The sequence below is a fragment of the Pollachius pollachius genome (genome assembly GCF_949987615.1).
Source record: "Pollachius pollachius genome assembly, chromosome: 4".
Lineage (NCBI taxonomy): Eukaryota > Metazoa > Chordata > Actinopteri > Gadiformes > Gadidae > Pollachius > Pollachius pollachius.
The window spans coordinates 15,140,900-15,167,737 of NC_136937.1; the positions used below are offsets into that span (position 1 = coordinate 15,140,900).

Genomic DNA, 26,838 nt, shown 5'->3' on the forward strand with positions numbered 1-26,838 from the left:
CAGCAAGCGGTGACCAACTTCCTACCAGTTCACATTCTGCACACATGTTATAGATGCCTGCTCTTTCACAAGGGAGTTGTATTTCTTTGAGGCATTCTCATCCAGATGCGACTTGTGATTCAGGTTTTTTCGTTCATAATTGCCACTGCCTCTAAATATCCCCACCCTTTTGCCCAGCATCTCATTATTCGTTCTTTAATTTCTCTCTTAGCCTTTCCAGATAGCTTTGTTCTAATAACCATTGACAAACTCATCATGTTGTGCACAGAGCATAACTGTACAGTTTATCCTACCGAGCAGCGAGACCCAAAACGTCCCACAACCTTATTTCACACCTTAATCTAATGGCCTAGTTCGTATTTCTCTTGATCAATTCATTAAAGATGTGAAAAGGAGGCTTTCCTGAAGCCTCCCTTTAAGCACTGCTCCTCAGGCTTGCTGGGCTCTCCTGTGATCTCTCTGATGTACAATCATCTGCTTCCGTCTGGCTGCTTTCAACTTGATATCATGTTCTAATTTGGGGGAATTATATTTCCTTGATTTGTTTTATAAGTTAGTTTGTCCGCATATTTTATTTTATTGTCGTGACATGTCCAATAAAAAACGATATCAATATTTTATTAGAGAATATTCCTCTCTTTTATTGCCCTGCGTTTGTTTCTCTTAGAGGCATTATTTTATTTTGAATTATTGTAACTATGTCAGGATCGCTCAAAGTATTTGTTATCATACAGGGTAATTCTCTAGCTTCCATTCAGAACCTAGGCTGTAAAGAGCAGATGTTTTTCATGCTGTACTGCACATTGGTCTCTGACTATTCTTAATTGACTATTCTTCAATGAATATTCATTGATTCTATTCAATTTTTAGCAATAAGAAGGATAAGGGCCTGGCTGTTCCGTATCATTTTACTGGTGTATCTGTGTATGTTATAATATAACAGTGCATAAATAACCTTGTTTTGTTTAGTGTCGGCGTAGCATTTTTCTTTCTACGTCAGAATACACTGAGCTTTGCGCATGCGCGCTGATGTAGGGTCTTTGTTGAACCTCTCCGTGCGCCTACTTCCCTCCAAGCTGATGTTTTATTTCTATCATCAGAGCGTCTTTTAATATAATTTATTGCTGCTTCTATAGCACAACTCTGAATGTAACAGCAGAATCGAGTGCCTATCGCGACAGAAGAGCGACTCCCGTGTATACAAACAAACGACGAGCTGGTTTTAAGGTGGCGCGTCAACGCCAGCTGAACTCTCCAACCACCTAGCGTATTATTATTTTCCTTCATCTCTCCATCTTTCGCTCCGTGTTGTTTTATTGGATCGACGATGGGGATCACTGTAGCACTGTGTTAAGTGGGGTCACGCCCGTATCATTGCACACGAACATGAGAGAAGACCGTGGTTTGTTGTCTGGACGGCTGCCCATGGCAAGCGGAGGAAGGGTGCCACTTTCCTGCTGGTCCAGCTTGAAGGAGGAGACGGGAGCACCAGGCCCGCTGCCATCTGCCCGTCCCGAGTAGACCTCCAGGGTGTCCGTCATGGAGACCGTGGGGAAGTTCGAGTTCAGCCGTAAGGACCTAATCGGACATGGCGCATTCGCAGTCGTGTTCAAAGGCAGGCACCGAGAGGTGAGTCGCTACTTTGTTGTTATTGATTTGTTAATTAATTACAGTGGACAAGGCTCAATAACCATGTCAGCCCCCAGGGGCCAAACTAGGAGACATATCATGTCAACCATCAGGGTACATCTAACAGGAGAGTGCGGAGCTCCCTCTGTATTTGTATCCTGTAATGAGACCCAGTAAATGTGTACTTTAGTGGTACGACCTTAAGGGGCCGACGTGAACAGCCACACGCTTCTCCCATCAACAATATTGACTCTAGACAGCACTGTCGTTTATAATAGGTATATAAAATAACGTTAAGCATGTTACTCCTTCAAAGTTGGTTAATAATATGTACTTGTGTAGGTTTGTTCATAGCTCTTGTTAAAGGTTAAATGTACCATGTTGCATTATTTAGGCCGACATGCAATCACATACGTGTTAATGTATCTTACAGCTCATGTATCTGTCATTTATGCGCACTGCATTCGTGAATTCGTATTTTGGCAAATGTATTTCCATAGAAACATGACTGGGAGGTGGCAGTCAAATGCATAAACAAGAAGAATCTCTCCAAATCACAAACACTATTGGGGAAAGAGATCAAAATACTCAAGGTAAGTCTAACTCCTGTTCGTGCTGACTGTACAATGACAGTGTTGTGATTGTTAACTTGTCCAGCGAACAATAATACTGTTATTTTAAATGCCTAACACATTTAGTAACACAATGTGCAAGGTTGTCCGTGTGTGCTTGCCTGTGTTCAATGGGCGTCCAGAAAAATGCTATGCATAGAAATGATACATCTGTGTGATGCCGGTATTTACAACCACTTGAAAAATGTTTGCTTTTGAATGAAAACAGCGACAGTCAGTGACAGACTAGTCTTGTTTGAGCATTAGGCATGCCGACTGGAAACACGATGTAGCCTTCTTTGTGCCAAAAGACAGGTTGGATAGTCTGAATGGGAAATAAAATCTCTTCATGAATGCAGAGAGCTGCAAAGCTAAATATCCAGACGTGTTGTATATCATTGCCTCCAAAAATAGTGCTATGTTAACCTGTATCGAAATAACTTTGTTTAGAAAGTTTTACTTGTTGACTTACAAAGTATTTTATGTTATTGGTATATTATTCTGTTCTAATATTCCTCAGAGCTTTCAGCAGTTTATTGTGCAGACTAATTTGGTACACTTACAATATAAGATACTGGATGCATGTGTGCTGGATCAACAATGATTTAGGTTTTTTTTTCCAAACAGGAACTGAAACATGAGAACATTGTTGCTTTGCTGGACTTTCAGGTAAGTTACATTATGATCATCTTTTTAGGAAACGGTAGACAGCAGGAAATTAGATGGTTTAAAAAGGGTTGTGCTGCTTAAACCATATATCTACTGCTTTAAAATATAACATGGAAGATGACCCATTAAATCCTTGCTTCAACAAGTTTTGGGAAATCCAAATAACACTTGATACACACTGCAAACCTACCATTTGCATCGTGTATTAATAAGCTGGGATACTTCATGGCCCTCTGTTGACAATTCATGTCCAGTCACATGTCTGCTTGTTATGAGGATGTATCTGATATCTCATGCCCTGCAGACAAAGTAAACTAGTTAGGTAGGTAGGAGGTATGTAACTACTGAATTAAAACTAAATAACTGCTGGAGAATATGCAAATGGTTGAAATTATACACCTGCAAGTACGAACTCGCAGAGAAAGGGACATTGTTTAGATTTAAACAACTACAATTAGGCCTTTGATTTACAGCTGATTTAATTACATTCAGTCTGATCTCCAGCTGTAATAGTTATTACATCCACAGATAGTTAATAGTACATATCTAGAACAGTGTTCTAGATATTGGATTGGAACCTGTAGTATTCAGTGTTTTTAATTTGACACATGCAATGTAAATCATATGTGTAGTCAGCATTTAATATTTATGCCTGTTCCTCAGAATGTATTTCATTTACGTGTGTGGCTAATTTGTTGTTAATGTTACACATCCAGAAGTTCTAACCTAACCTTAGTTGGACCTGATACACTCACTATAATTGGTAGATTTTGCTGTATATTTCTCTAGGTAAGTGTATTCAGATGTGACTCTGTGCCACCATTGGTTCCCTATTAGGAGGAAAGGTTCCTGTTAAGCTCTGTTCCTGTTTTAGGGCCCTAGAAAGCGGCTTTGTGTCATAAGGAAGTTCTTTACCTGCTGCCCTGTTGTGGCCAACTCACAAGAGGTGTGAGCCTGCATTGGGTGTGGATTAAAACACCTCGCTAACACCAACTGTGCTGCTGGCCAGCTCGACCTCTCACTGACCCACTGCCTCGTGCTGTATTGGGTTGGAGTGGAATTTGCATCGTCCAAGTTGATATTCCTGATCGTTGCCAAGCAACCTCAGGTGGTTCATGTGAACACACCTGCCTGAGAGTTTCAGCGGCAGAAGGCAAGCCAGACTCCAAACACACACTTGGCTGTTTATTTTGTCTTTGTCACACTAATAAACCAGCTTCCGGATATTTCAGCACCTGGTTAAGCATTATGTGGTCTGCTATAAGCAAGTCTGGCCATTTAAAATATTCCAAAAAGCAGAACATACGTCTGAACATGAAAGTAAAAAAAATGCAAGTGAAGGAGTCACTCTGAAGGGAAACTTATAGGAGTCTGCCAGAATATGCACAAATTAGCGACAAGGATATATGACTCACAACGGCTCATAAAAGTTAAATAACTTGTTTCAGAGAGAGAGAGAGAGTCCTTTAAATGACATACTTTTCCTTTTGAACTATTGCCATAATGGGAATAAATTATCTTCCTTGCTTAATATGAGTTGGGGGTATTTAGATGTATACCAGGCAGTGAGTTCCTATGTACTAATCTATTTAAAATAGGAACGATTCCCATTAAAGAATACACTCTCCGCTGTCCTTTGTTTTTCTCTGGTCATCATTTGAACCTACACAATGTGGCATATGTTCTGCTGACAAAACCAAATTTATTTTTTAATTGTATGTATTGAATATATCTTGCTAGGATGTAGTTTGTTTGCCTGTGACCTATAGAGAGGAGGGTGGGGGCCGTGACACCTCAGGAAATTGGAGAGGCCACCTGGTTGGTTGCTGTTACTGGTGGTTACATTTCAGCTGCACAACGTAACTTTCTCGCTTGCACTGACCTGGCTTTCGGTTTTGCACACCCATTAAATGCATAAAACATGTTGACCTCAAAGAAGTTGCACCCTCCTCTCTGATCTAATCAAGAGTCTTGAGCATTTCAGATACAATGTAGTTGATTGTGGCATCAATGTTGCACTGTCTGACTGTTAGCATGCTGGTTAATAATGTCATTCAATAGCATGCATCGTAGAACCTACTGACCTGTCTATCCAAGATAGTATTAAAGTATATTATAACATCAAATTAAAATGAGTGCAGATCAACCACTGGGTTGTGTAGGGTATAACCCCAGTGTAGGAGCGGTCCCATCCATGCCTGGAGACTGCTTGTCATTACAGTATATGTGAACCTTAGATATGTTGGCCCTTGCAGAACCAGGGTTGGCTGTATGTTCTCAGCCTCGTCTTCTGGATCCGGTGGTAGGGGAGAGACTCTCTCAGCATCCAAACAATTTCTCTCTGGGCTCTAAGATTACAGGCACGGTATCGCACAGCGGCTGTGTGGACAGTTTGTCGGTTAGCCAGCGACGGCTTCATGACTTGAACTCGGGGCAAACGTCAATCAGACACAGGGAAAATGCATTGCTGTGATGACTACAGAGGAACCTATTTCCTGTTAAGTTCCCACTCTGGTCGAGAATATGTGAGTAGAAAACTTTTATCAGATTGTAGCAGGAGAACTGAAGGCAGTCGATAGCAAGGACTTCAAGACTCGCAGGCATCATTTAATTAAAGGAAGGATTTAATAAATACAGTGTCAAAGGGTTAACGGTTCACCCAAGATATTTTATTCATCCCCACGGTCACCTAAGGAAGCTGAAACCGTTTCACAACGTTCTGCTCCCTTCTGTTTTTTTCCCACTGAGGTGCTGCATTAATGTCAGACGGAAAACCACAGCCAATCCAAAGCTAATGACTCTCCCCAGAGATAGAACTTGGCTTGTTGTTGGTTTGCTTTACCCATCCACAAAAAAAAAAGCTGAAAAAAAGTCTGAAAGTGCTGAGTCAGCCGGATTATGTCCACAGAATCCAGCTCTGTCATTGGCCGACTGAGGAGACGGGGGCAGTCGAGCGTGGCCTGTTGCTGGGTGATAAGAGGGGATTCTGGGGTGGCGTACGCCGTGTTGACTAACGCTGAAGGGTTAACGTGAGGAGAGGAAAGACGTCTCCAAACAGGAGAACAGGGTGTCAGTTGTTCATGCTACTACAGCATGGAGGGCGACTGGAAGCCTTGCTAGCTAGCTCTACATGCTCAATCTTTTATTCCATCCATGTTCCCTCTTTTGGCTTTAGTTGGAGAAGCTATGTTTCCATCATCTTCCATTAAAACCAACATCATTCTTTTGAAAAGTTTAGAATGCCAAGGTTAAATTGAATTTGTTTGAAGATGACCGCAATGAGAGAGAGCTGTTGATAATGTGTGCAAACTCTGTCTCATGGTCACTGGACGAGATCGATCATAGTGAGAATGAGTAGAAAATGCGACGTTGGTCTATTTTTCTTAATGTGTTTCCAGTCATCTTTTGTCATATCATTGATTTGATTTTCTGAATGACTTGGTTTGTGTCAGCGTTGCTGACGTCCTGAATAAGTAGACAGGTTTGGTTTACACAGTGTAACCTGAATGCCCTTAGAGTGTCAGCTAAAGTAGTGCCACTATTCTTATAATCCCCTTTCACGGTGGCTTTCCTTCAGCTGACATGACATCTGGATTGGTGGAGCTTATACATAATGGTCCTGTGTTGACTCAGGCAAACCTCGAAACAAACACTGCTTACATCCTGCCAAGCCTGGCTCCCCTATCGTGAGAGTTGAACCTTTGCACAAGGATAACGAGCTGACACACACGTACACGTTGCACACATGAACAAGATCACAAAGTAACGTATTCTTCTGCTCTCTCTTACCTTCCATGCAGGAAACGGCCAGCTCAGTGTACCTGGTGATGGAGGTACGTTTGTGTATTGCTTTTTGAGCACGGTTAAGTCACTATCCACTGCCTAATGAGGCAACACAATGGTAACAAACTGATGAAAGACCTCGCAACATTATGGTTGTTGCTTACTGGGTTATGGTGACGATCTATTGGCCCACTTACCACTTATCGCCAAAGGTGTCGCAAAAGAGAACAAAACAAATCTTTGCGATTTCCACTTCAACTTTTAAATCAATATATTATAAAAAGCCAAACTATCTCATACATATATTCATGATTAATCAATTATTTGGATAAATGATCAAACAATCACATGTAAGGGTCTGTCCTGGTAGTACATACATACATATGGACTTCGCTAATGGCTTAGTATCCCTAAGAAGAGCCCTTTCATACTAAGAGGTGTGACCTCAGCCTGTGATGTCAGAAAACACCTTTGTCCTTTCACTAGATCACATACACATTCAGGCTGGGAATAGACCCTCTCAGAGGGGTCATCGTAGGACAAACACAGATGTCGTAGGACAAACACATAACACTTATTATGGGTCTGCTCCTTTGATGTACCAGGGCACGGCTAGTATACTAAACTAGTGAAGATAAGTCTACTAGCCTGGTGCCCTGGTACATCAAAGGAGCAGACCCTTAATTAGTGTTATGAGCGAGAGCTTTGATTGTCCTAGGATGACGCCTCTGTGAACAGAACCTTTCAGGGCAACATTGACCATAGTCACAAGTATAACTTTTTAGTTACGTTTTTCTCTCTTCTGACCCAACCAATTTATTGAGTATCACTCATTTCCTGTGAAGTTTGTGTATTTTCACTATTTCTTTCTCTCTACTTCTAGTACTGCAACGGCGGGGACCTGGCAGACTATTTACACTGTGAGTGGAAACATTTACTGTGGGACAAGGGACTTAGACCTATCCATGTTGGAAAATATAATGAAATGAGTCATGTCTTCCTTGACAAAAATGATAATGTGAGGTGTGTGTGTGTATATATGTATATATATATATACCTCACATTATAATTTTTGTATTAAATTGTGTGTAAATCATATTTTTGAGATAGAACGCCGGAGGTTGTTGTTTGCACATTCACTGTTTTCATTTTGTTGTTGTTTAGTGGCGTGTTTTTGTTCATGATTTGATCCTACGTTTATTATAGTGTCTTACATCCTTAATTATGCTCCGTCCCAATGGGCTTATGAGAGACTTATTCAACACATAAACAATGATCAAACATCGCCAAGGGGGAATAAGAAATAAAGAAACACACACCAAAATGAAAGTGAATATTCATACATTTTATAAATGAAACAAAAGATGATGATCAGAGATGAAAACGTAAATGTGAGTCACTTACTTTGACTTACTCTTACACTTACTCTGTGACGGCAGGAAGTGAGCTTCTTATCTTAAGGCAAGGAGATGTGTGGGTTATTTTGGTGTTAGAATGGAGAGCACAGTGGGTCCAATACGACATTCTCTCTTTGACTAAGACTTAGATTGTAAGCGCTAGTAGGAGTGAGAGAAACAACAAAATGATTAAGTGGGTTTCCCCTGAGCCAAGAATCAGTTTCGGCCTCAATCAAACCATTTTTCCTAACACATGCCTACACCGTTTGATATATTTTCACAATGAATTTTGCTCTCAAGGGCAGGGCATTAGTCAGGGCAAGACTTGACTGGAAATATCTCTATTATCCCTTTATCGTTTACAAAAAAAAACAGATCTAGATTGTAAAATGATACACTTCTAAATGCACCTGTTTTACCTGCCTACGTATTCAAAACATACATGAGAAGTGCAGACAAAATGTGGTGCTGAATGTTACTCTTTTTTCTGGCACCTATAACATACTCGCCTGTACGTTTCCCGGTGTTGCAGCCAAAGGCACCCTTAGTGAGGACACCATCCGCGTGTTCCTGCAGCAGATCGCAGGTGCCATGCAGGTCCTGCACGGCAAGGGCATCATCCACCGGGACCTGAAGCCCCAGAACATCCTGCTTTCCTACCCGCCGGGGCGCAAATCCCACTCCAACAACACCTGCATCAAGATCGGTACGGGGGGGAGTGACACAATTGAGCAGGGGCAAAGCCTCATAATCATCACTGTTCTTTTCATACCTTTTTACCTTTAAGTTAATACACTGAAATATCCATCCACAGATACAGGCCTGACACACACACACACACACACACACACACACACACACACACACACACACACACACACACACACACACACACACACACACACTATGCCAACAAATGTACACCATCATAATAGTTGTAAGAATGAGGCTCTCATTCTTACACAGACCTGATCAGGATCATACTTGTGTATTGTAATTATTTTCCATGGCTGTGTTCACAACGCTTTAAATGGAATTCGACCCTGTGATTCATGCTGGAAGATTCTCAAGGATATTCCAGTTTTCCTTCTCTGTACGTACAGTACCCAGTTGGTAGGCTGTTTCCGGGTGTACAGAGCTACAAAACTACTTTATGAAACGTTATGAAAGAAGAATACAAAGAAATGCCAGAAGACTGAACATTACGATGTGACCAATTGAATCAGAACGGATGTGTCTTTCATTTTAAGAAGAATTACAAAAGACAACGTTAGCATGCAAACGTAAACACCCAAAGTGTATGGCTAGCTTACCAGCAGCTGGCATGGGAACAGCGAAGGCAACACAAATGGCCTTAGAATATAGTGAGGGTAAGCTGTTTCATTTTCGCATTCATCTTTCCCCCCTCCATCCTTCCATCCTCTCCTGGTTTTGTTCCAGCTGACTTTGGCTTCGCCAGGTACCTCCAGACCAACATGATGGCTGCCACCCTCTGTGGATCTCCCATGTACATGGTGAGCCTTCTTCTGGCCAAACCGCGCCCGCATTTACGTCGAGTAACTGGGTGACCATCAGCCACGCTCAACACACCATCCAGTAATTACTGTGCTTAAGAACGCAATGATGAACGTTATTTCAAGAATACTAAAACAAAAACAACATCAAGACTCCATGAGGTAGAATGTTACATTGAGCTTCAGTTGAATGTGTTAAAGTGGTGGTTGCACAACAACACAAATGTCGGTTGAACACACATTGTACCTAACCCATGGTACACGAGGGCCGTACTGAATGGTTGGGCCTGCTGTTGTGTTGACCTCAGGCCCCTGAGGTCATCATGTCCCAGCACTACGATGCCAAAGCGGACCTCTGGAGCATTGGCACCATCGTGTTCCAGTGCCTCACTGGCAAGGCTCCCTTCCAGGTAAGCACTGTGGGGATCAGACCTCACTAATCTGTCTGTTGTACGGCATGTAATCCCAGTATGGCATGTAATCCCAGTATGGCATGTAATCCCAGGTTGCCTACCATCGCAAAGAAATCTGTTTTCCCCATGTGGTTTATTTCGCTTGTACTAGTTACCAACAGTGATTATATATTATATTATTATTATTATTATTATTATTATTATTATTATTATTATTATTATTATATTGTTACTTTCATCTGTAATGTTAATCGTCTTCTTACAACTTAATCAGCTGCTTTTAGCTTATAGTCTTTGCACAGTCAAGGAATTATCTGGTCGATAGTTGTATTTCACTGTCGTTGATGTTAGGTTTGTAGCACATTGATCTGGAAACTGTTAAATTGCAGAGGTGTCCCAAACAACCTTTGAATGTTATTGACCAATCAGACTCAAACCTGTCAAGAATTAAAAGGGCTTGGAAAATCCTCTTACACAGTGGTATTAAATCAGTAATAGCATCAAATGGAGATAAGAACTCTTAATACCAATGTTCCACTTAGCAGGGAGGAAGAAACGACAGATTTCCACCCAGGTCTATTCACATTGCAGCCTTTGCTGTTCGTATGATTGATGGATGAAGTGCTTTGCTACTGCAATGCAACACAATGACGTTGGATCTAACCAGAAGTGTATCTGCTCATGTTGGAGATTGGGTTTCAAAGGGTTTGATTTTAATTTCAAAGCCTGTTTATCTATTGTGCTGCCAGATTTCTGTCGTGTTACTGCATGTTAATCAAACCTCTCGAGGAATTGTCTGATCTGAACCGGTCAGACTGTATTCCCTCTCTTGAGCGGGGAATTTTTTCAACTCTGCGTCTGATTTGCAGGTTAAAATGTTCAGCTTTGTGCAGCGGACTGCTCTCCACGTGGCTCTTAGCACAGCTTTATGATTTTGTTTTATTATTTAGCATGTACACTGGTGAACATACGTGAACTTAGTTCTCCACGTTGTGTCTGTTCAACAGGCCAGCAGCCCTCAGGACCTACGCCTCTTCTATGAAAAGAATAAGAATCTCAGCCCAAGGTACGGTCATTTACTGCGTACATGAAATAAGATACCATGCTTTGTATTGTATTGTTAACAATCGCATTTGGCTGTTCTGACGATTACCCGTTCATCGACGATGACCTCCTGTGTTAAGGGGCCGAGAGATAGATTAATGTACGATCTAACTTTTTCACTTCGTCCATCGCTTTTGTTAACAACAATGTTAGATTTTTGTATTATTATTATTAACCTCATTTTGTAGTATAATGTCATGGCCAAAGCAAAAAAACATCAAGGGTCTTGTGTGGTTGCCAACACAGACTAGGCTAACAGACATTTGTGTCTCTTTTTGTGTGTGTTTTTCCCAGCATCCCCAGAGAAACCTCCAGTCATCTGAGGGTTTTGCTGCTGGCTCTGCTTCAGCGGAACCACAAGGACCGCCTGGACTTCGGTACGCTCACAGTTACATCTACACGCCTATCGCTTAGCAACCTGCAGGGAACATGACATTCAACACCGGTTAACTCTTGATCAAACTGGCCCTCATGGCTAATGCATCTTTTTTGATGTGTGTGCGTGTGTGTGTGTGTGTGTGTGTGTGTGTGTGTGTGTATGTGTGTGTGTGTGTGTGTGTGTGAACTGAGTCTCACCTCCCACTAAAAATCTCTCACGATGGCTCCTTTTAATTAATTATTGGTCTACTGTAATCATTGTGTAACGATGCATTTCTGTTATAAATTCCATGTCTGCTTTGTAAGTGTGACTGTGTAGGATTGGGCTCAGAACCACTGTTGACTTTGAATTCCTCTCCTTATGTCCCCATAACCCTATATAGATGAGTTCTTTACTCATCCGTTCCTCGAGAGCAGCTCCTCTACCAAAAAGAGTGAGTATTTCTTTACTCTTACCCTTTGTCTCTGGTCTTTTCCATATTAACACACTGTATTTCGGTAAACCTGGAATAAATGTGTCACATTAATTTTACTATTGTACAGTACTTTCTATTTCAAGAGTTCACAACATCATGATGGTGTATATAGATAGCATAAAGACATACACACTGAAGGCCAGAAGGCACTGCACACTGACTAAATGAGAATTGTGCCCCACTACTTAATCATGCACTATGTAATTTCTCTATTGCAGCTATCCATTCAGAGAATTTTTCACTTCAAATCATTTTATTTTGACAGCAGTAATTGTCATATGACAATGACATAGCAATAGCTGTATCTCCAACTACAAATCTACTAGAGGTTGCTAACCGGGAAACGTTCCAGGAATTTCCTCTAAAAAAATGTTCCATTGATACTGAAAGATCCTCTTGATTCGTCAGCTCACACTCCTCATTAAAGGGGAAGGTAGAAGTGTGTTCCAATACTGAAAGATCTCCTTGATTCGTCAGCTCACACTCCTCATTAAAGGGGAAGGTAGAAGTGTGTTCCAATACTAAAAGATCTCCTTGATTCGTCAGCTCAATCTCCTCTTTAAAGGGGAAGGTAGTTGAACAGACTGTGTCTGTGAGAGGTGGCAGCAGGCACCGGTGTGTGCGTGTTTAAGCGTGTCCTGGCTGTTCTTTATTGCAGCGACTCCAGCCGTCACCATGACGTGTTTTTCCAGTTCTGCATCGGCCAGCTCCTGCAGCAGCTCCTCCACCTCCCACCTAGCCTCTCCCCCGGTAGGGTCCTGTGTTCGCTCGGGTGGTGTTTTGGTTTGTGATGGAGAACCATTGAGCCTGAACTACACCGCCATGACAGCCATTAAACCTGAACTATGTCGCTTTACCACTGCAGCCGTTTACTCCATTAAAACATTCCTGAACTAGAAGGTTCCTCAAGAACACACTCCCCAACACAGCTCAATCCATGCTGGGAATCTTTCTCTGTATATTGTTGTAATCTAATCCAATTCTGACCGTAGCCTGTCTTTTAATAACATAGCTATAGCTGTAGCTCCACTACTCAAGCCACTATCGTCTGCTAATCGGGAAACCCGCGTAGTGCAGGATTCGGCGCATACACCGCAGTTTATTGTGCAAAGTCATTAAAGGGAAATCTAGCTGTTGGCCATAATTCCTTAGCCACTCTACAGGCTTCTATTTTGTAACCCTATAGTTCCAGTCCATTGATTTCTTTGCCTCGTATTGTCTTTCTTCCATTCGGTGCTGGTATCTGCGTGATGTGTTGTACGGCGTCTCCTCAGCTGTCACTGGCTGAAGGTCAGCAACTGCGGCCCAAGACTCTGGCCTCTCCTACCCAGGATGCAGCAGGGTTCCTCAAGGACTCCTCCGGGGGCGCCGGCAGCAGCAAGAACTCATCCTCGTGCGACACGGACGACTTTGTGATGGTTCCGGCCCAGTGTCCCAGTAAGACCCTTACTGGGAACATCCGTCCCATAAACAGTTACCTGCGAACATTGGCATCAGGACCTCCCTCCCATTAACAGTCAACCTGTCTGTGCTTGCTGAAAAGAGGTCTGAGCACATTGTAGATCCTTACCTTTTGGTTAAGGGTGATCCACAGCAGTTGGGGGAGCTGATGAACCAGTAAGGCTTTGGTCTATCATGTGACATTGTCGACCAATAGTTGATGCAGGTGAATCAGGCAGATCTCTTAAGGTAGCGCTGTTTTTGTGACTGGATCTGGGGAAATATAGTTAGAAGTGTACGTGAACCTGTTGACAAGTGCCTCTGTATCCCATAAATACCAGTGCTTATCTGGCATTCCTACACTTAAGAAGCAGAGTGTCTGAGCTATTTATAGAGCCCAACACTTTTCTATTATTTTTATGAGTTCTATTCTAAACTGCAAAACAAACTCTAGCCGGCCTCTTTCAATGTTTCTCCTTTAAAGGAGCATGCCCAGAGAGAGGCTTTTGCTGAGGTAGATACTGGGGGTAATAGAATCTGCAGAGTCAATGACGATAATGACCTCCAGATACTTCCAGGCCACTGTGTTTATTGCGGACGTTGTTTCTCCCCAGGCGAAGCCGCAGCGTTCCAGGACAGCTTGATGAACAGTGGGTAAGCAGCGTCCGTTATTCTGATGGTTCTCTTCACTTTTATTACCGCCGCAAAGGGTTCATAAAGTAAATGTCATTGCGTTAATGGTTGATGTCAATTGCTTGCTTACATATGCATCTTAGTATGGATGCTTTGTGCTCTGGGAATTAATCCCCAAACCCTGGCAGTGTAAATGTTCTGCTCCTCTGCCAGTTGAGCTTGTCAGGGGGCACTTGCTTACTTTACTTGATATCCCCACTCCCGCTTCCTTAATATACATCCTGATAAAAAGAAAAAGGTCAAGATTGAGTTTTTAAAAACTAAAGGATTTTGTAAAGCCTTCATCTATTTACTCTACTCCTCTCCCCTCTGTCAGCTCTATGCTGGCCTCTGCTGGACTGTGTGTCCAGGCCAGGACCCCCCCCCACTCTCCCTCCTACAGCACATCCCCCAACCCAGTCAGGTAGGCATAAACACACACACACACACACACGCACACACGCGCACAAATCTCCATTACAAGTTGGAAATGTGTATCATTGCCAGGGGTGCACATAACTGGTACGCATGCGCACCGATAATCACGGATGCGTAACGTCACTTGTGTGTGTCACTACAACACTTTTGCGTAGCTAACAAAATACAAAACAAAATACATTGAGCAGCTACTTTGGCGTTCACCACCTGCAAAGAAAAGGCAAACGGAGACGGAGCAGAAGAAAATTGTTTTCGAAAAGTGGCGCCAAGATGTGTCGTGGCTCGAAACGTATGATACGCACCCTGAAATGTGCGCTTATGTGCTCTGTGTGCGCCGTGCACTGCGCACTCACTGGAGAACTGCCCAAAATCAGCTGATCGCAACGTTCCTTTAGTGAGATATTGAAACGCTCCGTGGTCAAGCTGCTGCAGTTTCATAAAAGTAAAGTCGAGCAAAAAACAATCTCCTTTGTGAAACTGGGTATGTTTCATAAGTTCAGATGTTACGTGTGGGGCTATGTGTGGGGTGTGTACCAACCACCATCTCTTGGTACTCACCTGAGTAACTTAGTTATATATAAAATATATATATATAATAATATATAATATATATAGAAAAGTTATGTGCACCCCTGATAATTGCCCTTTTTTGATTGTAACTGCCGTTTGCACTATATGCATTAGTATTTTACGCATAAAGTGGCTTAATGTAATCAACGCAACATATCTTAACCTGACCAAGATGTGTTTTTCCCCCAAACCACGGACAAAATGCTACAAACACACACACTGTTTTCTTTCTTCTAAAAACCCTCTCTGTTCATCTACCTCTTTTTAGCAAGCCCATTGAGTGCTCACCGAGTAACTACGTTGGTCACCATGGAAACCGCGGCCAGTCAGTGCCTATCCCCGTTCCCACTCAGGTCCACAACTACCAGCGTATGGAGGAGAACCTCAGTTCACCCAGGACGGACATCTCTCCACGGTCTGTACGCACGCACCCACGCACGCACCCACACACGCACCCACACACGCACCCACACGCACACACGCACACACGCACACACGCACCCACACACCCACACACACACACACACACACACACACACACACACACACACACACACACACACACACACACACACACACACACACACACACACACACACACACACACACACACACACCAAGCATGCATACCCACACACATGCACCCACATCCACACGTGCACGCACACACGCGCAAACAGGCGCATACTCTTAACTCTTTGCTTGAAGCCTTCACTTTTGTCAAAGAAAAATGCATAACTTATGAATTGCAGACATTTTTTTTATTTTCAAATTAATTATTTCCTAAAGCATAAAACCTCATCCACCCAAGGGACCCAGAGATGTTTATTCTTGACGATTAGCTCTGTGAAGAAACATGGGGTCGTGTTGGGGTTAAAGAGAGCTATTTATATTATTTGGTGAATATTATTATTTATCATTTCAAATATTGTCGTACGAAAATGGATGGCAGTATGAGTTCTATAACGCAGGTTGAGAGTGAACCCTTTAGAGCAGGGTCGGTCACCTTCTGGATGTCACGTGACACTTAACACAGACCCTGTGCAAGTTATGATTTGGATAATAGGCATTTATTAATTTATTACATAAAGGCTGCTGCCCGTCCCCCCGTCTGCAGGGCCAATGCCAAAATATCTTCTGATCGGCTCCGGCCGTCGTAACAGGATACATATGTTGTATACATATCTTGTTGATTTGAAACCCTCTAATCTCAAAATTATCAGTAAATCATTTTTGCCGCATCCTCCCCTTTAGTGGTTGGCTTTAAACAACAACATTTCTCACGTATCGATGCATTCTCGCAGTATCTGGCAACCACCACTAGATGTGGACCGTCATTTAAACACCGAAGCACCTTTCAATGCAAGAGATTGCTGGTGCTTTTCAGGTATATCAGTAATGCGCCCTTTCTAGAGTTCTCGCGTACATTTCTTTAATCCTGGAGATGATCGTCTCTTTGATCCATCAAATATAACCTCTGAACTGCTGAGCAGAGCCTCCCTTTATATATTCCCCATCCGAGAGTTGCTTCCTGTGTTTAGCAATGCACTGCACGGCTTCATAGCTGCCTTCTGTAGCTTGATTTTTGACGGTACATAGGATTGTAAACCCACTGCTTTGCTTCTCGTACTGGGCCACTGCCTTCTTGAGTATTCAGTTCTATCCACCTCATCTCCAAAAGTCTTCAATTTTCAGTATTTAAATGACATTATTTCAGTTTATTGTTACTCAATTACTCCAAAAATATTTAGATGTTTAGAAATTGCTCCGCGTGCTAGTGTAAATGGCCTCGCATGCCTATGGCACATGGGCCATAGTTTGCCGACCCCTGATTTAGAGCAATTAATTAGCATTTCATTTGCTTCCAATTTTATCGTCGCCCCCCCCCCCCACTCACCCCCACAAACCATAGCCCTCAGAAGAGCGTGGAGAACCTCACTTCATTATCAAGGCAGAAACCTTGAAAAGGAGTGCAGGGAGCAGTAGGGGTGCTGCGGGCGCTCATGTGTGTCCATGATTCCCCCCCCCCCCCCCCAGCTTGTCCAGCCCGGTCCATCGCTGCAGCAGTGGAGGGTCGCTTGGCTTCTTCAGGATGGGACCCCCGTCTCCGTCCAGCCATGGACCCCATCCCCCCAACAGCAGCACGCCCCGTAGGCAGTCCGTCGGCGGGGCCAAGACTCTCCCGCTCGTCCCTCACGGTAAACAGACGCGTTCGCTTTGCAAAGACACGCTCTGGCAGCTATAGGCTCCCCCGAGTCTTACTGTGTTGATTGTAAAAATGTATTTGGAATTTCCCGATATCAGTTATTCACAGTGTTTAAATTTGGTCTCGTCAGCACTTTTTATAAACCTCCCTGTATTGCTGAGGCCTTAGTTGTGTTACGACTTGGGAAAGAGTCAATGGAGTGCGTCAGTTAAGCTGTATGCTTAAAACTGTCCGCGTGCATTGCAAGCGGTCGTTTATTTTACTCAGAAGAGAGCGGAGAGTCCTGCTAGAGTGCTTCAGGCTATTCATCACCACTGATGCAACGCCTCCATTGACAGAAGGCATGTCAGTAGTTTTGCATATTGCTAACACTCTTCAAGACTGGCCCAGTGCCTCTTGTGCAGCCGACCAACGAGCTGATGTGAAAGTGTTGTAGTCACAGTGCGAGCGACAACAACAGGCAGTGATGTTCCCACTTCCTCCAAGCTCTCAACCACCAGATAACTGGTAACATCTGCTGTGAGCAAAACATTCACGATACCAGTGTTTTTATGTGGCAGTTGAGAGACAGAAAGAGCTGGCTTTTACTGTGTGATTGATGGATATATTCTTAGATTGCGTGATTGGTATCGGCTTTAAAGATATGCCAAAATATAGCATGCATGTGTTCTACGGCCTCTGATGTTTCTGATTGCTTGTTGGACTTTCGACATATCTGTTGACTTAATACTTACATTTCCATTGGTAGTTATAGAGTATGACTGCGTGGTCAATCTATATACTCTTTTTTTAATTTCAATCTTTTGGGTTTTTCAAACCAAAAGTGCATTTTCCAAAATAAAAGCATTAAAGAATATACTTTAAAGTTAGCTTTGATATTCACACTTCATTCTTCTCGCCATCTATCTCCTCTCTCCTCAGCCTTCCAGTCCACTGAGCCAAAGCCAGCGCCCCAACAGCAGGAGTCTGGGCTGGGCACGCGGCTCCACAGCGCCCCCTGTCTGCTGGAGTGTGCTGGCGGTGGCGGCGTTAGGCAGAAGGTCAGGAAGCAGCACTCTGACCCCGTGATGACCCCCCGACCCCTGCACCCCTCCCCAAGGATCAGCCCCCTTCCCACCATCCTCGGCTCCCCTTCCAGGGTCAGTCAGGTTGTGTGTGAGTGTGAGTCTGTGTGTGTGTGCGTGTGCGTGTGCGCGTGCGTGTGTGTGTTTTGTGTTTGCGTGCCAGTACCTCATTGACATTTGTACTTCAGTGCAAGTAAAGAAGAACTACCTCTTAAATGTACTTAAAGTATCCATCTAATCTTTCAATTCTCCTTCCCCAGACCATCCCCCCCTTTGAGTTCCTGAACTCCCCCTCCAGCTCCCCCAACCTGGTGGCCTTCCTCACCCAGCAGGGCCTGGTTCTGGGCCCCGCCCCGCCGGAGCCCCTGGCAACGGCCCACCGCACGGCCCCCCGGCCCCCAGACCAGGACCCCCGAGGCTTCGGACGGTAAGGCGCCATGCGGAGCCGGGGAGGAGAGGTAGCTGGGTCCTCGGGGTAGCCTTACGTGCGTGTGTGTGTGTGTGTGTTGACGCTTCGCACCTGAACTCCTGGCTGTGTTCCTTCTGGTCCTCAGGTCCAGCAGTGCTAGCCGTCTGACTGAAATGCTGCTGATGGCTGCGTTTGGAGGAGGAGGTGGGGGAGGAGGAGGAGGAGGAGGAGCAGGAGGAGGAGGAGCAGGAGGAGCAGGAGCAGGAGCAGGAGGAGGAGGAGGAGCAGGAGGAGCAGGAGCAGGAGGAGGAGGAGGAGGAGGCTTGGCCACTGGCGAACCAGGAAACTCAGAGCCCGTGACCTCGGCCAGAGCAATAGACATAAAAGGTCTGCTCATCATTCTCCCTAAGACATGACATATGGACTATTATTCATGTTGGTATCATTATGGACAGGGATGGTCACCAAAGTCAGATGTAACTGAGTCAATAAACTAAAGGGTTGATCAGAAAGACAGATCACTTATCCCATGGACACTTTAAATACCAAGGCGCATACACTTGAAATAATGCACATTCTGTGCGTTATTCATGCACATTTGTTAGTTCATTATTATAATTGTTTTATTCCAGTTAATGTCTATTGTGTTATATTTTTGTGTTTTATTGAATTGCGTTTTTTCAACTTTACTCTATTTTCGCCAGTCTTTTTGTTGCTGTAAACATGTCTTTATCTGATCTTATCTTCTGGTTTTCTTTCCTCCTCATCTTCCTGCAGCACCTCCTGGTTGTGCAGGGGCCCCCGGAGGCCCAGCTCAGGTGGTCTTCACTGTGGGCTCCCCGCCCAGCAGCAGCACCCCACCACAGACCCTCAGACACAGGAAGTACTCAGGTGTGTGTGTGTGCTTGTGTGTGTGTGTCTCCTTGTGTGTAGATGAGTGTGATACCCTGAAGCCAGGGTTCATCCTAATAGCATGAAAGGTTTTCGCCAAATAAACGCCAGAGTCCAGGTGAGTGTGTAGTTCCTGTTCTGTCTTCACTTAATACTGAATAACTACATCAATACACACAAGAGAAGATAAATGAACATTACAGAGTGAACAGGAGCTGCTGTAAACACAGGTAGCCAGAGTTTTTCACTCTGGGAAAAGAAGGGATATTGTTATGAGATGTTCAGAGATATTCAATATAAATAGGTATAAAGTTAATAAACATTCCTGGGTCTCATTGTGCCGCAGGCTCCCCCAGCTCCGTCAGTCCGGTTGGCTCCTTCTCTCGCCTCTACGCCCACGCCGGCACCTGCGTGGACGGCCTCCAGGGGTCCTCCTGCCCACGCTACGGCCCGGCCGACCCCATCGCCGCCAATATGGGCGGACCCGTGTCCTTCGAGGCCCCTGAGCTCCCGGAGGAGACCCTGATGGAGGTGAGGGGTCCTAGGTGTTTTATGAAGTATTCCAGTCTCTTTGGACTCTATGGAATCTGGTTGTTAAGCATTGGAACAGACTTACACATATTCTCGCTCCCCCCCCCTCCCCCCCCCCCCCCCCTCTCTCTCTCTCTCTCTCTGAGTGCAGCAGGAGCACACTGACACCCTGCAGAGCCTGCGCTTCACGCTGGACTTCTGCCGCTGTCTGATGGAGGTGGCAGGGACCCGGGGGTCCAGTGAGGCTGATGGGGACCGGGGGTCCGGAGGGGCCCTGGACCGGGGCGACTCCATCCTCCAACAGCAGAGCCTGGTGGCCGATCAGATCAGCTCCTTCAGCAGAGAGTGGAGGTAAGTCCTCCGTGGTGGTTCAGCGCCGCGTGTAACGATCTTCCCAGTTGTAGCCGACTGGCCCTACGTTAAGCCCCAAACGGCCAGTCTGGGACAGAGAAAAGTACCGTCTTGTTTAATTAACTTCAGCAGAACTTAGACATTTTTCTTTGATAAATAAAGTATTGTTCAACCCACAGAGACACTAGGGTCACTATTGCAGAGAAAGAAGGGAATAAACGTAGCAATATATTGATATATTGGTTACAGCTACAGTGTCAAAAGCCTTCGCAGGCCTGCATTTCAAGACACTGCTCTAACCCTAAGCCCTCCAAAGGGCTGTATGTGGTGATGGCTAGTGCGTGGGCAGGCAGCCAGGAGTCCCAGACAAGGGAGGATGTAGGAAAATCTCTAATCTGGTCCCCATGTCAACAACAACATTTTTTTTTTATATTGGTCTTTCTATCATTTTTTATTGTGTGTGTGTGTCTGTCTCTAGTTATGCAGAGCAGCTTGTCCTGTACCTGAAGGCTGCAGAGCTCCTGTCCAGCGCCCTGCACATGGCCATGGAGCAGGTGAAGCAGGGCAAGCTGTACCCCTCCACCACCGTCAAGCAAGGTAGGATCCTGCAGCTGGCCCCCCCGTCCCTCACCGGGGACTCCTCATGGTCCCTGTAAGACACCGCTATGAGGGGTCTAGTCATTGAGTTGTTTCAGGGTCACTACTCTCCACTCCACTCTTTGGTCACTTGCAATACAGCGTTTGTCTTTATGGAGGAATGAAGTTCTTATATGTGATGTTTGTTATTGCTGTGTTCTTAGTGTGAGTAATGGTTCTGTTGTTCGTCATATGTTACCATTTACTACTATTGATTTGGTTAGGGGTTTAAACCAAGAACCCAGGGGTTAGGTTCACACATTGGGGTTCGAACCCAGAACCTTATGGCTTGATTGAAACGAAAAAAAGTATTATTGTGGTTTTATTGTCATTTGATGATATTGTGTGTGTGTGTGTGTGTGTGTGTGTGTGTGTAAAGTGGTGCGGCATCTGAACGAGCTCTACAAGAGCAGCGTGGGGTCGTGCCGCGGGCTGAGCGGCCGCCTGGAGCACTTCTTCTCCAGGAAGCACCTCCTCATGGACCACGTCTCCTGCATCCGGGCCGAGAGGCTGCTGTTCAGCCACACGGTGCACATGGTGGGTACCCACCGCAAGCCACCCCCAGGCACAGTCAGCCACCCCCAGGCACAGTCAGCCACCGTCAAACGCAGCAGATGGAAATTAGTTGTTTTTTTTAAAAAATGCAGCTCTGGCCTGTAGGTGTGGCTAGTAGGCTTATAGTGTTGAAGGATGTAGAATAACCACATCCTTTGGAATAACCATGTGTGTTTGTGCAGGTGCATGTTTTTTGCATTTTTTTTTTATACAGAACATCTGTAGTTTGCAGCATGCTTGCCTGTATTAAAATAAATTGCGTAATGAACGTAGTTTGTCATGTGCGAGTTTTCCGTCCACTCGAAATGTCCTCAGAGACAGATATGCATTCAGAGCACACCTACAATGTCTTCTCATTCATCACGGACCACCTCTCAACGTGTTATTTATGTAGTGACGCCAAACGATGACATGCGTCTCAGATGTTTCTTGGCAGCGATCACAGCTGTGTCTTTAGTACCAACTGGATCAACCCTGACCTTTGAATCACTTTGAATCAGGCCCCCAGGAGCAGTGCATACTTCCGCAATCCACCAGTGCTCAGCGGCCAAGCCTGGTATTGAGGCTGTTTAAGCGGGCTGTGGATGGGTCCCTCGATTCAATGGGCCCAGAAGTAGATATCTCCGTTCACTCCAATACTTTGTGGGGAACAGGAATGTGTCTCCGCAAAAAATGTCTGGATATCAATCAAAGGCTCATAATTATCTTTATACCATGTATTATCAAGATGTAAGTTTTCTCTTTTTAAAGCGCCACCTCAAGCGTTTTATTAGCCGTTTTATTTATTTATTTTTTGAAGGAGAAGGAGAGGTGGGCAGCTGAAAGGAGTCAAAGTGAAACAAATGTTGTTTCAGCCCGGCATCCGAGAGAGCTCAGTTAACTTCTCGTGTCCGAGGTTTTTCCTTCTACTTAACATGAAGGACGTTGATGGTTTTTAGGCACTGTGTTGACTTTTTATCACTTAAAGTCGCTGAGGGATGTGCAGACAGACCTCTCGCTTATGATGCTACAATGCTAACAATGCGAGACAACGAGAATATTTCTGCATCTGGCACGTCATGCACTAGGGCGTGGCTGGCTCCCTTGATGCGGAAGCAAATCTCTCCTTGATGTTGCCCTGTGCCATTGAGCAGTTTTCATAGGAATGAATGGGCGCCATTTTTTTTTTACCTTTCTTTAATAGGTCCATGCTTTGAATGCGGTGTGAAACCCCCTGATAATATCCTGTCCTTCCCTTCCGTAGGTGAAGGCGGCTGCACTCGACGAGATGTTCCAGCAGGGGGCGTCTTCGGCCATGCGCTACCACAAGGCCCTGCTGCTGATGGAGGGCCTGACGCTGCTGCTCACTGAACAGGACGACATCCTCAGTGTTAGCAAATGTAGGCTGCTCAAGCAATCTGTGGTTTACATGCATAGGGAAGCCTGAGGATGCTCGTTCACACCTGCGACGTGCATTAGAGTGTTAGATCCTGTTTACAGGCCAATACGGTATCCCGGGTTTTTGACCATTTCTATGCATGGGCAAGCAGCAGATGTCTGCACCAAACGTCAGATGTTTACTTTACACCAACCCAGAAAAACATGCACACACAGAAAATAATCCAGATCATGTTCGGGAATCACACCCACGCCTGGTGGAATAATATGGGACCTTTTTAATAGATGTACAGCGGTGCAGTTAAATGCACTTTTGGACCCACAAGACTTTTATGTTAGATCTAAACATATATAAACCTCAACGGACTAAAGTGCACATCTCTTGCTTCGGTACATAATCAAATCTGCAGCATCTGCATAACTTGAATAAAATGGATTTTTCTGCTTCTGATTCTTCTGATATTGAAAGAGATATTTAATATTTGTATTCATTTAATTATCCCACTAACTCTATCTATCTCTATCTCTATCCCTATGTCCCCCCCAACAGGTAAAGAGTGCATCGAGAGGCGCCTCACAGCTCTGCAGTCGGGGGTCTGTGCTTGAAATAGAGCGGGACACCCCCGCGAGAGCCTGGATATACTGCATCGTTAGGATGTCAATCACCTTGCCCTTAGCCCCGCCCCCCACGCCCTTTCAACCCTGCTGATTGACATCCCGGTCCACAAATAGCTCCCACCAAGTGACATGCTGTTTGGAGCTCGTCCACCCGCTGAGGCTTCGCAACGCCCCCACATGTGTCAAGATGCTGATGGGTCTCATCCCCGGACATCACTACACAGCGCTTGGACTTATTAAGTGTCGGTGTTGTTGTGAAGGAGGAGCGTCCGATGTCTGGATGGAGGACGGAGCAGACCCCGGTGTGGAGGAGTTTAGCCTTATCTCGCCCCGAGCTCAGTTATTCCTTATAGAGCCGGCCTAACGACCACGTGGGTTCATATAGCCACAGCTAATCACACCTAGCCAAGTAGGGCCATATGCTTATCCGGCAAAAATAGATGTACTAAGGACTCACTTTCACTACATGCAGAAAATGCTGTATTTAAAAGTCCCTTGTCGAGAATAGTGGCAATGTAACTCTGAGCTTTAGTGTGTGTTTTATTTAAGATTTAAGTTATGTACCAGGAGTTTTGTGAGTTTTCACATTCCAGGAACTATTCCTGTCCTTTTGTCACTTTATGGATCGCTGTAATTATCGATCACTGTATTTATGGCTCGCTATGTTTGCCATATCAAAGACTACGTTAAACTTTCTTCCGAGGATTGGACTCAATAGTATATCATTGAAAAGCCGTTGTACAGGCTCTCTCTATAGCTGAAGGCTGGATACGCTGCCTGCAACTGACAGAACCTGGTTCAAGGAATGGATCACTGTGCAGGAACACACTGAACTGTGTTGGTCATGTAGGCAGTCACCGTGACTTTGGACGTGTTGCAGCATGTGCAACGTCTCTGGTACCTTGGGTTGATTTTGGATGAGTTGAGTTGAATTGCATTTCTCTTGCCTGTTGTGATCTGTTTTTTATTGGGGGGGGGGGGGTTAGCGAGTATAATCAGTTATTGAATGTCAAGGTTTGTTCAAAGACTACAACCAAAAGGAGTTTATGGTAAAGGCCTGAGGGCCTGAGTGAGCTGCAGTGTTGAACTGTACTGAAGCAGTGTGTGGACAGAGGTTTGGTGGTATTTGCTGAACAGTTTTAGCTTGTTTTGTAGATCGCTATCTGTATGGGCTGCATTTTGTGGACTTTCATTTGTTGCTTCACAATAATAGCGTTTGTAGGTAGAGCCCCTGGTTAAGGGTGGTGTGTGTGTGTGTTTGTGTTAAGCTTTTCAACCTTTTGAAAGTGGTTTTAGAAGATGATGAATACAATTTGAAAAGCAAACAGGTTGAACACTGAAAGATTTTGAAAAAGGTGTTTTTTATTGGGTAGCCCAAAGACGGTCTGCATTGGATTTTAAGTGTGAAACGTGTGAAAACACCTTGTGTGTTTTATGTAGAATTTGACCAACGATGTTCTCCAACATCCCAAGTGTTGTTATGAATGTGGGACCAGCGGTATGGGTCAATTCCTGGTTTCTTTCAGAGAGACTTGACATGAGCGGTATGCATGATGCCATTGTTGTGGGAGGTGTTGATGGATAGTGTGGTGTACACTACTAAAGAAGTGCTATATACACATTAGTCCAATTTTGATGCTTCTGTTTGCGTAAGGGGCACTTTTATTTTATACATCGGGGGGGGGGATAGGACTAACCCTATCCCAGTGTCATAGCCTCACATAGTCTATTTTTCTCCAAGTATAACCAACATAAAACATTAAACCAGTTTGTACTCGTGTGTGTGTGTGTGTGTGTGTGTGTGTGTGTGTGTGTGTGTGTGTGTGTGTGTGTGTGTGTGTGAGATAAGGCCAGCAATGTGGATGTAAAGAGAATGTGTCGGTTGGTGTGTTATTTATGCATGTGTACTTGCTTTTTCTTTTATTAAGACTAAACGCAAATTTCGCCTGCGTATACAATTTATTCAAGTTGTAGTGTGTTTATATATTACGTTTTCTTTTTTTAAAATACAAACATTCCTTCTGAATTGACCCACATCTCGTTGAAGTGCATTGTGGGTACGTAGCAGGTTGTAAATGACCTCCGACCTTTTTAAGCTGAAGCATGTGACACTTTGTTTCCAGGATTACTTACAATCACCACTGTCATGTCTCAATCATGATAGTTATCATATTGTTGTGGTCGTTCTTATATTGTGTAGGAATTCAATGTTCATCAATCCTATTAACACAGATTGACAGGATAGGCAGAAGTTGGAGATTATACTTTTTGGGACCAGAGGTTAAGATGTTATAATGTCCCCGACTCGTGACTATGTCTTATTTCTACGGTCTTATGTTCCTACTGTCTCTGTGAAGTCATACTCTCATTTAATAGTGATAGGAAGAGGCTTATACTCTGGATATATATATATATATATATATATCTATCTCCTTTAATTTCGATTATTTTGTGTTTCTTTGGTCAAGATCATAACACATCTTACTTTTTCGGTACCATGTGTAAATATTGTATATTAAGTTATTGTTCTTATTGTAAATATGACACGGGAAGCATGGAGTTAATATTACCATAAAACTTCCAAAGAAGCATTGGCCTTGAGCAAATACCCCATACGGTCCACGCCTGCAGGGCATTTAAATGAAGACACTATCTTAATGGCTCTGATGTACCATTACTGTTTGAAATGTCCAACATTAATAAATTGTTAAGCAACTGGACTTCTTGATGATTTTATTTGTTTTCCTTCAAACAATTTAGATGAATTTTGACATTTGGTCTAATCGCCTTTAAAATCCGTTGCCATGGGCAACGTTGTCAGTGATCAACGCGCATGTCTGTTGAAGGTTAAACGCTCCAGCTTCTGAAGCTAACAGGTTTAAATTGTGACAAACCTCTGGTTTACTTTGCTTTTAATTGCGCAAAAATAGTAACGGTGAGAGACCTCACCGACATCCCGACGAATGTTACTATAATAATGAGTTGTGTAACTTTGTTTCGTCAAGTCGCCGTAAGGCCAAATATGAGCTGATGTGTGAGGCTGACCGGGAGGTGCGAGGCTAACGTTAGCATCGATAAGCTCCAGTCTAAAATAGTTCGCTGTCCG

At 44.2% G+C, this 26,838-nt stretch overlaps 1 protein-coding gene across 2 annotated transcripts; it reads left to right on the forward strand.

Moving 5' to 3' along the window:
* Nucleotides 1-1,044: 1,044 nt before the first annotated feature.
* ulk1b (unc-51 like autophagy activating kinase 1) lies at nt 1,045-26,452 on the forward strand. 2 transcript variants are annotated; one of them, XM_079734527.1, is made up of 27 exons: nt 1,045-1,629; nt 2,130-2,222; nt 2,868-2,909; nt 6,710-6,742; nt 7,576-7,612; nt 8,622-8,795; nt 9,530-9,603; nt 9,912-10,013; nt 11,024-11,082; nt 11,415-11,497; nt 11,882-11,932; nt 12,633-12,724; nt 13,249-13,411; nt 14,029-14,068; nt 14,424-14,510; nt 15,363-15,509; nt 17,132-17,292; nt 18,222-18,439; nt 18,625-18,791; nt 18,919-19,160; nt 19,551-19,664; nt 20,011-20,195; nt 20,347-20,546; nt 21,025-21,143; nt 21,562-21,719; nt 22,981-23,116; nt 23,665-26,452. In XM_079734527.1, the coding sequence occupies exons 1-27, from the start codon at nt 1,540-1,542 to the stop codon at nt 23,718-23,720; spliced, it is 3,123 nt and encodes a 1,040-aa protein (XP_079590653.1). In that variant the 5' UTR covers nt 1,045-1,539; the 3' UTR covers nt 23,721-26,452. The 2 variants fall into 2 exon arrangements, with proteins under 2 accessions (XP_079590653.1, XP_079590654.1); XM_079734528.1 differs by lacking the exons at nt 1,045-1,629; nt 2,130-2,222; nt 2,868-2,909 and adding an exon at nt 5,338-5,434.
* The last annotated feature ends 386 nt before the right edge of the window (nt 26,453-26,838 follow it).

What these genes read in the sequence shown, in the direction of transcription:
- ulk1b (XM_079734527.1), top strand. Translation starts at nt 1,540, where the DNA reads ATGGAGACCGTGGGGAAGTTCGAGTTCAGCCGTAAGGACCTAATCGGA. An exon ending in CAGCTCCTCTACCAAAAAGA is followed by an intron (nt 11,933 to 12,632) that starts GTGAGTATTTCT and finishes TCTTTATTGCAG; the next exon opens with CGACTCCAGCCGTCACCATG. An exon ending in GGTTCCGGCCCAGTGTCCCA is followed by an intron (nt 13,412 to 14,028) that starts GTAAGACCCTTA and finishes GTTTCTCCCCAG; the next exon opens with GCGAAGCCGCAGCGTTCCAG.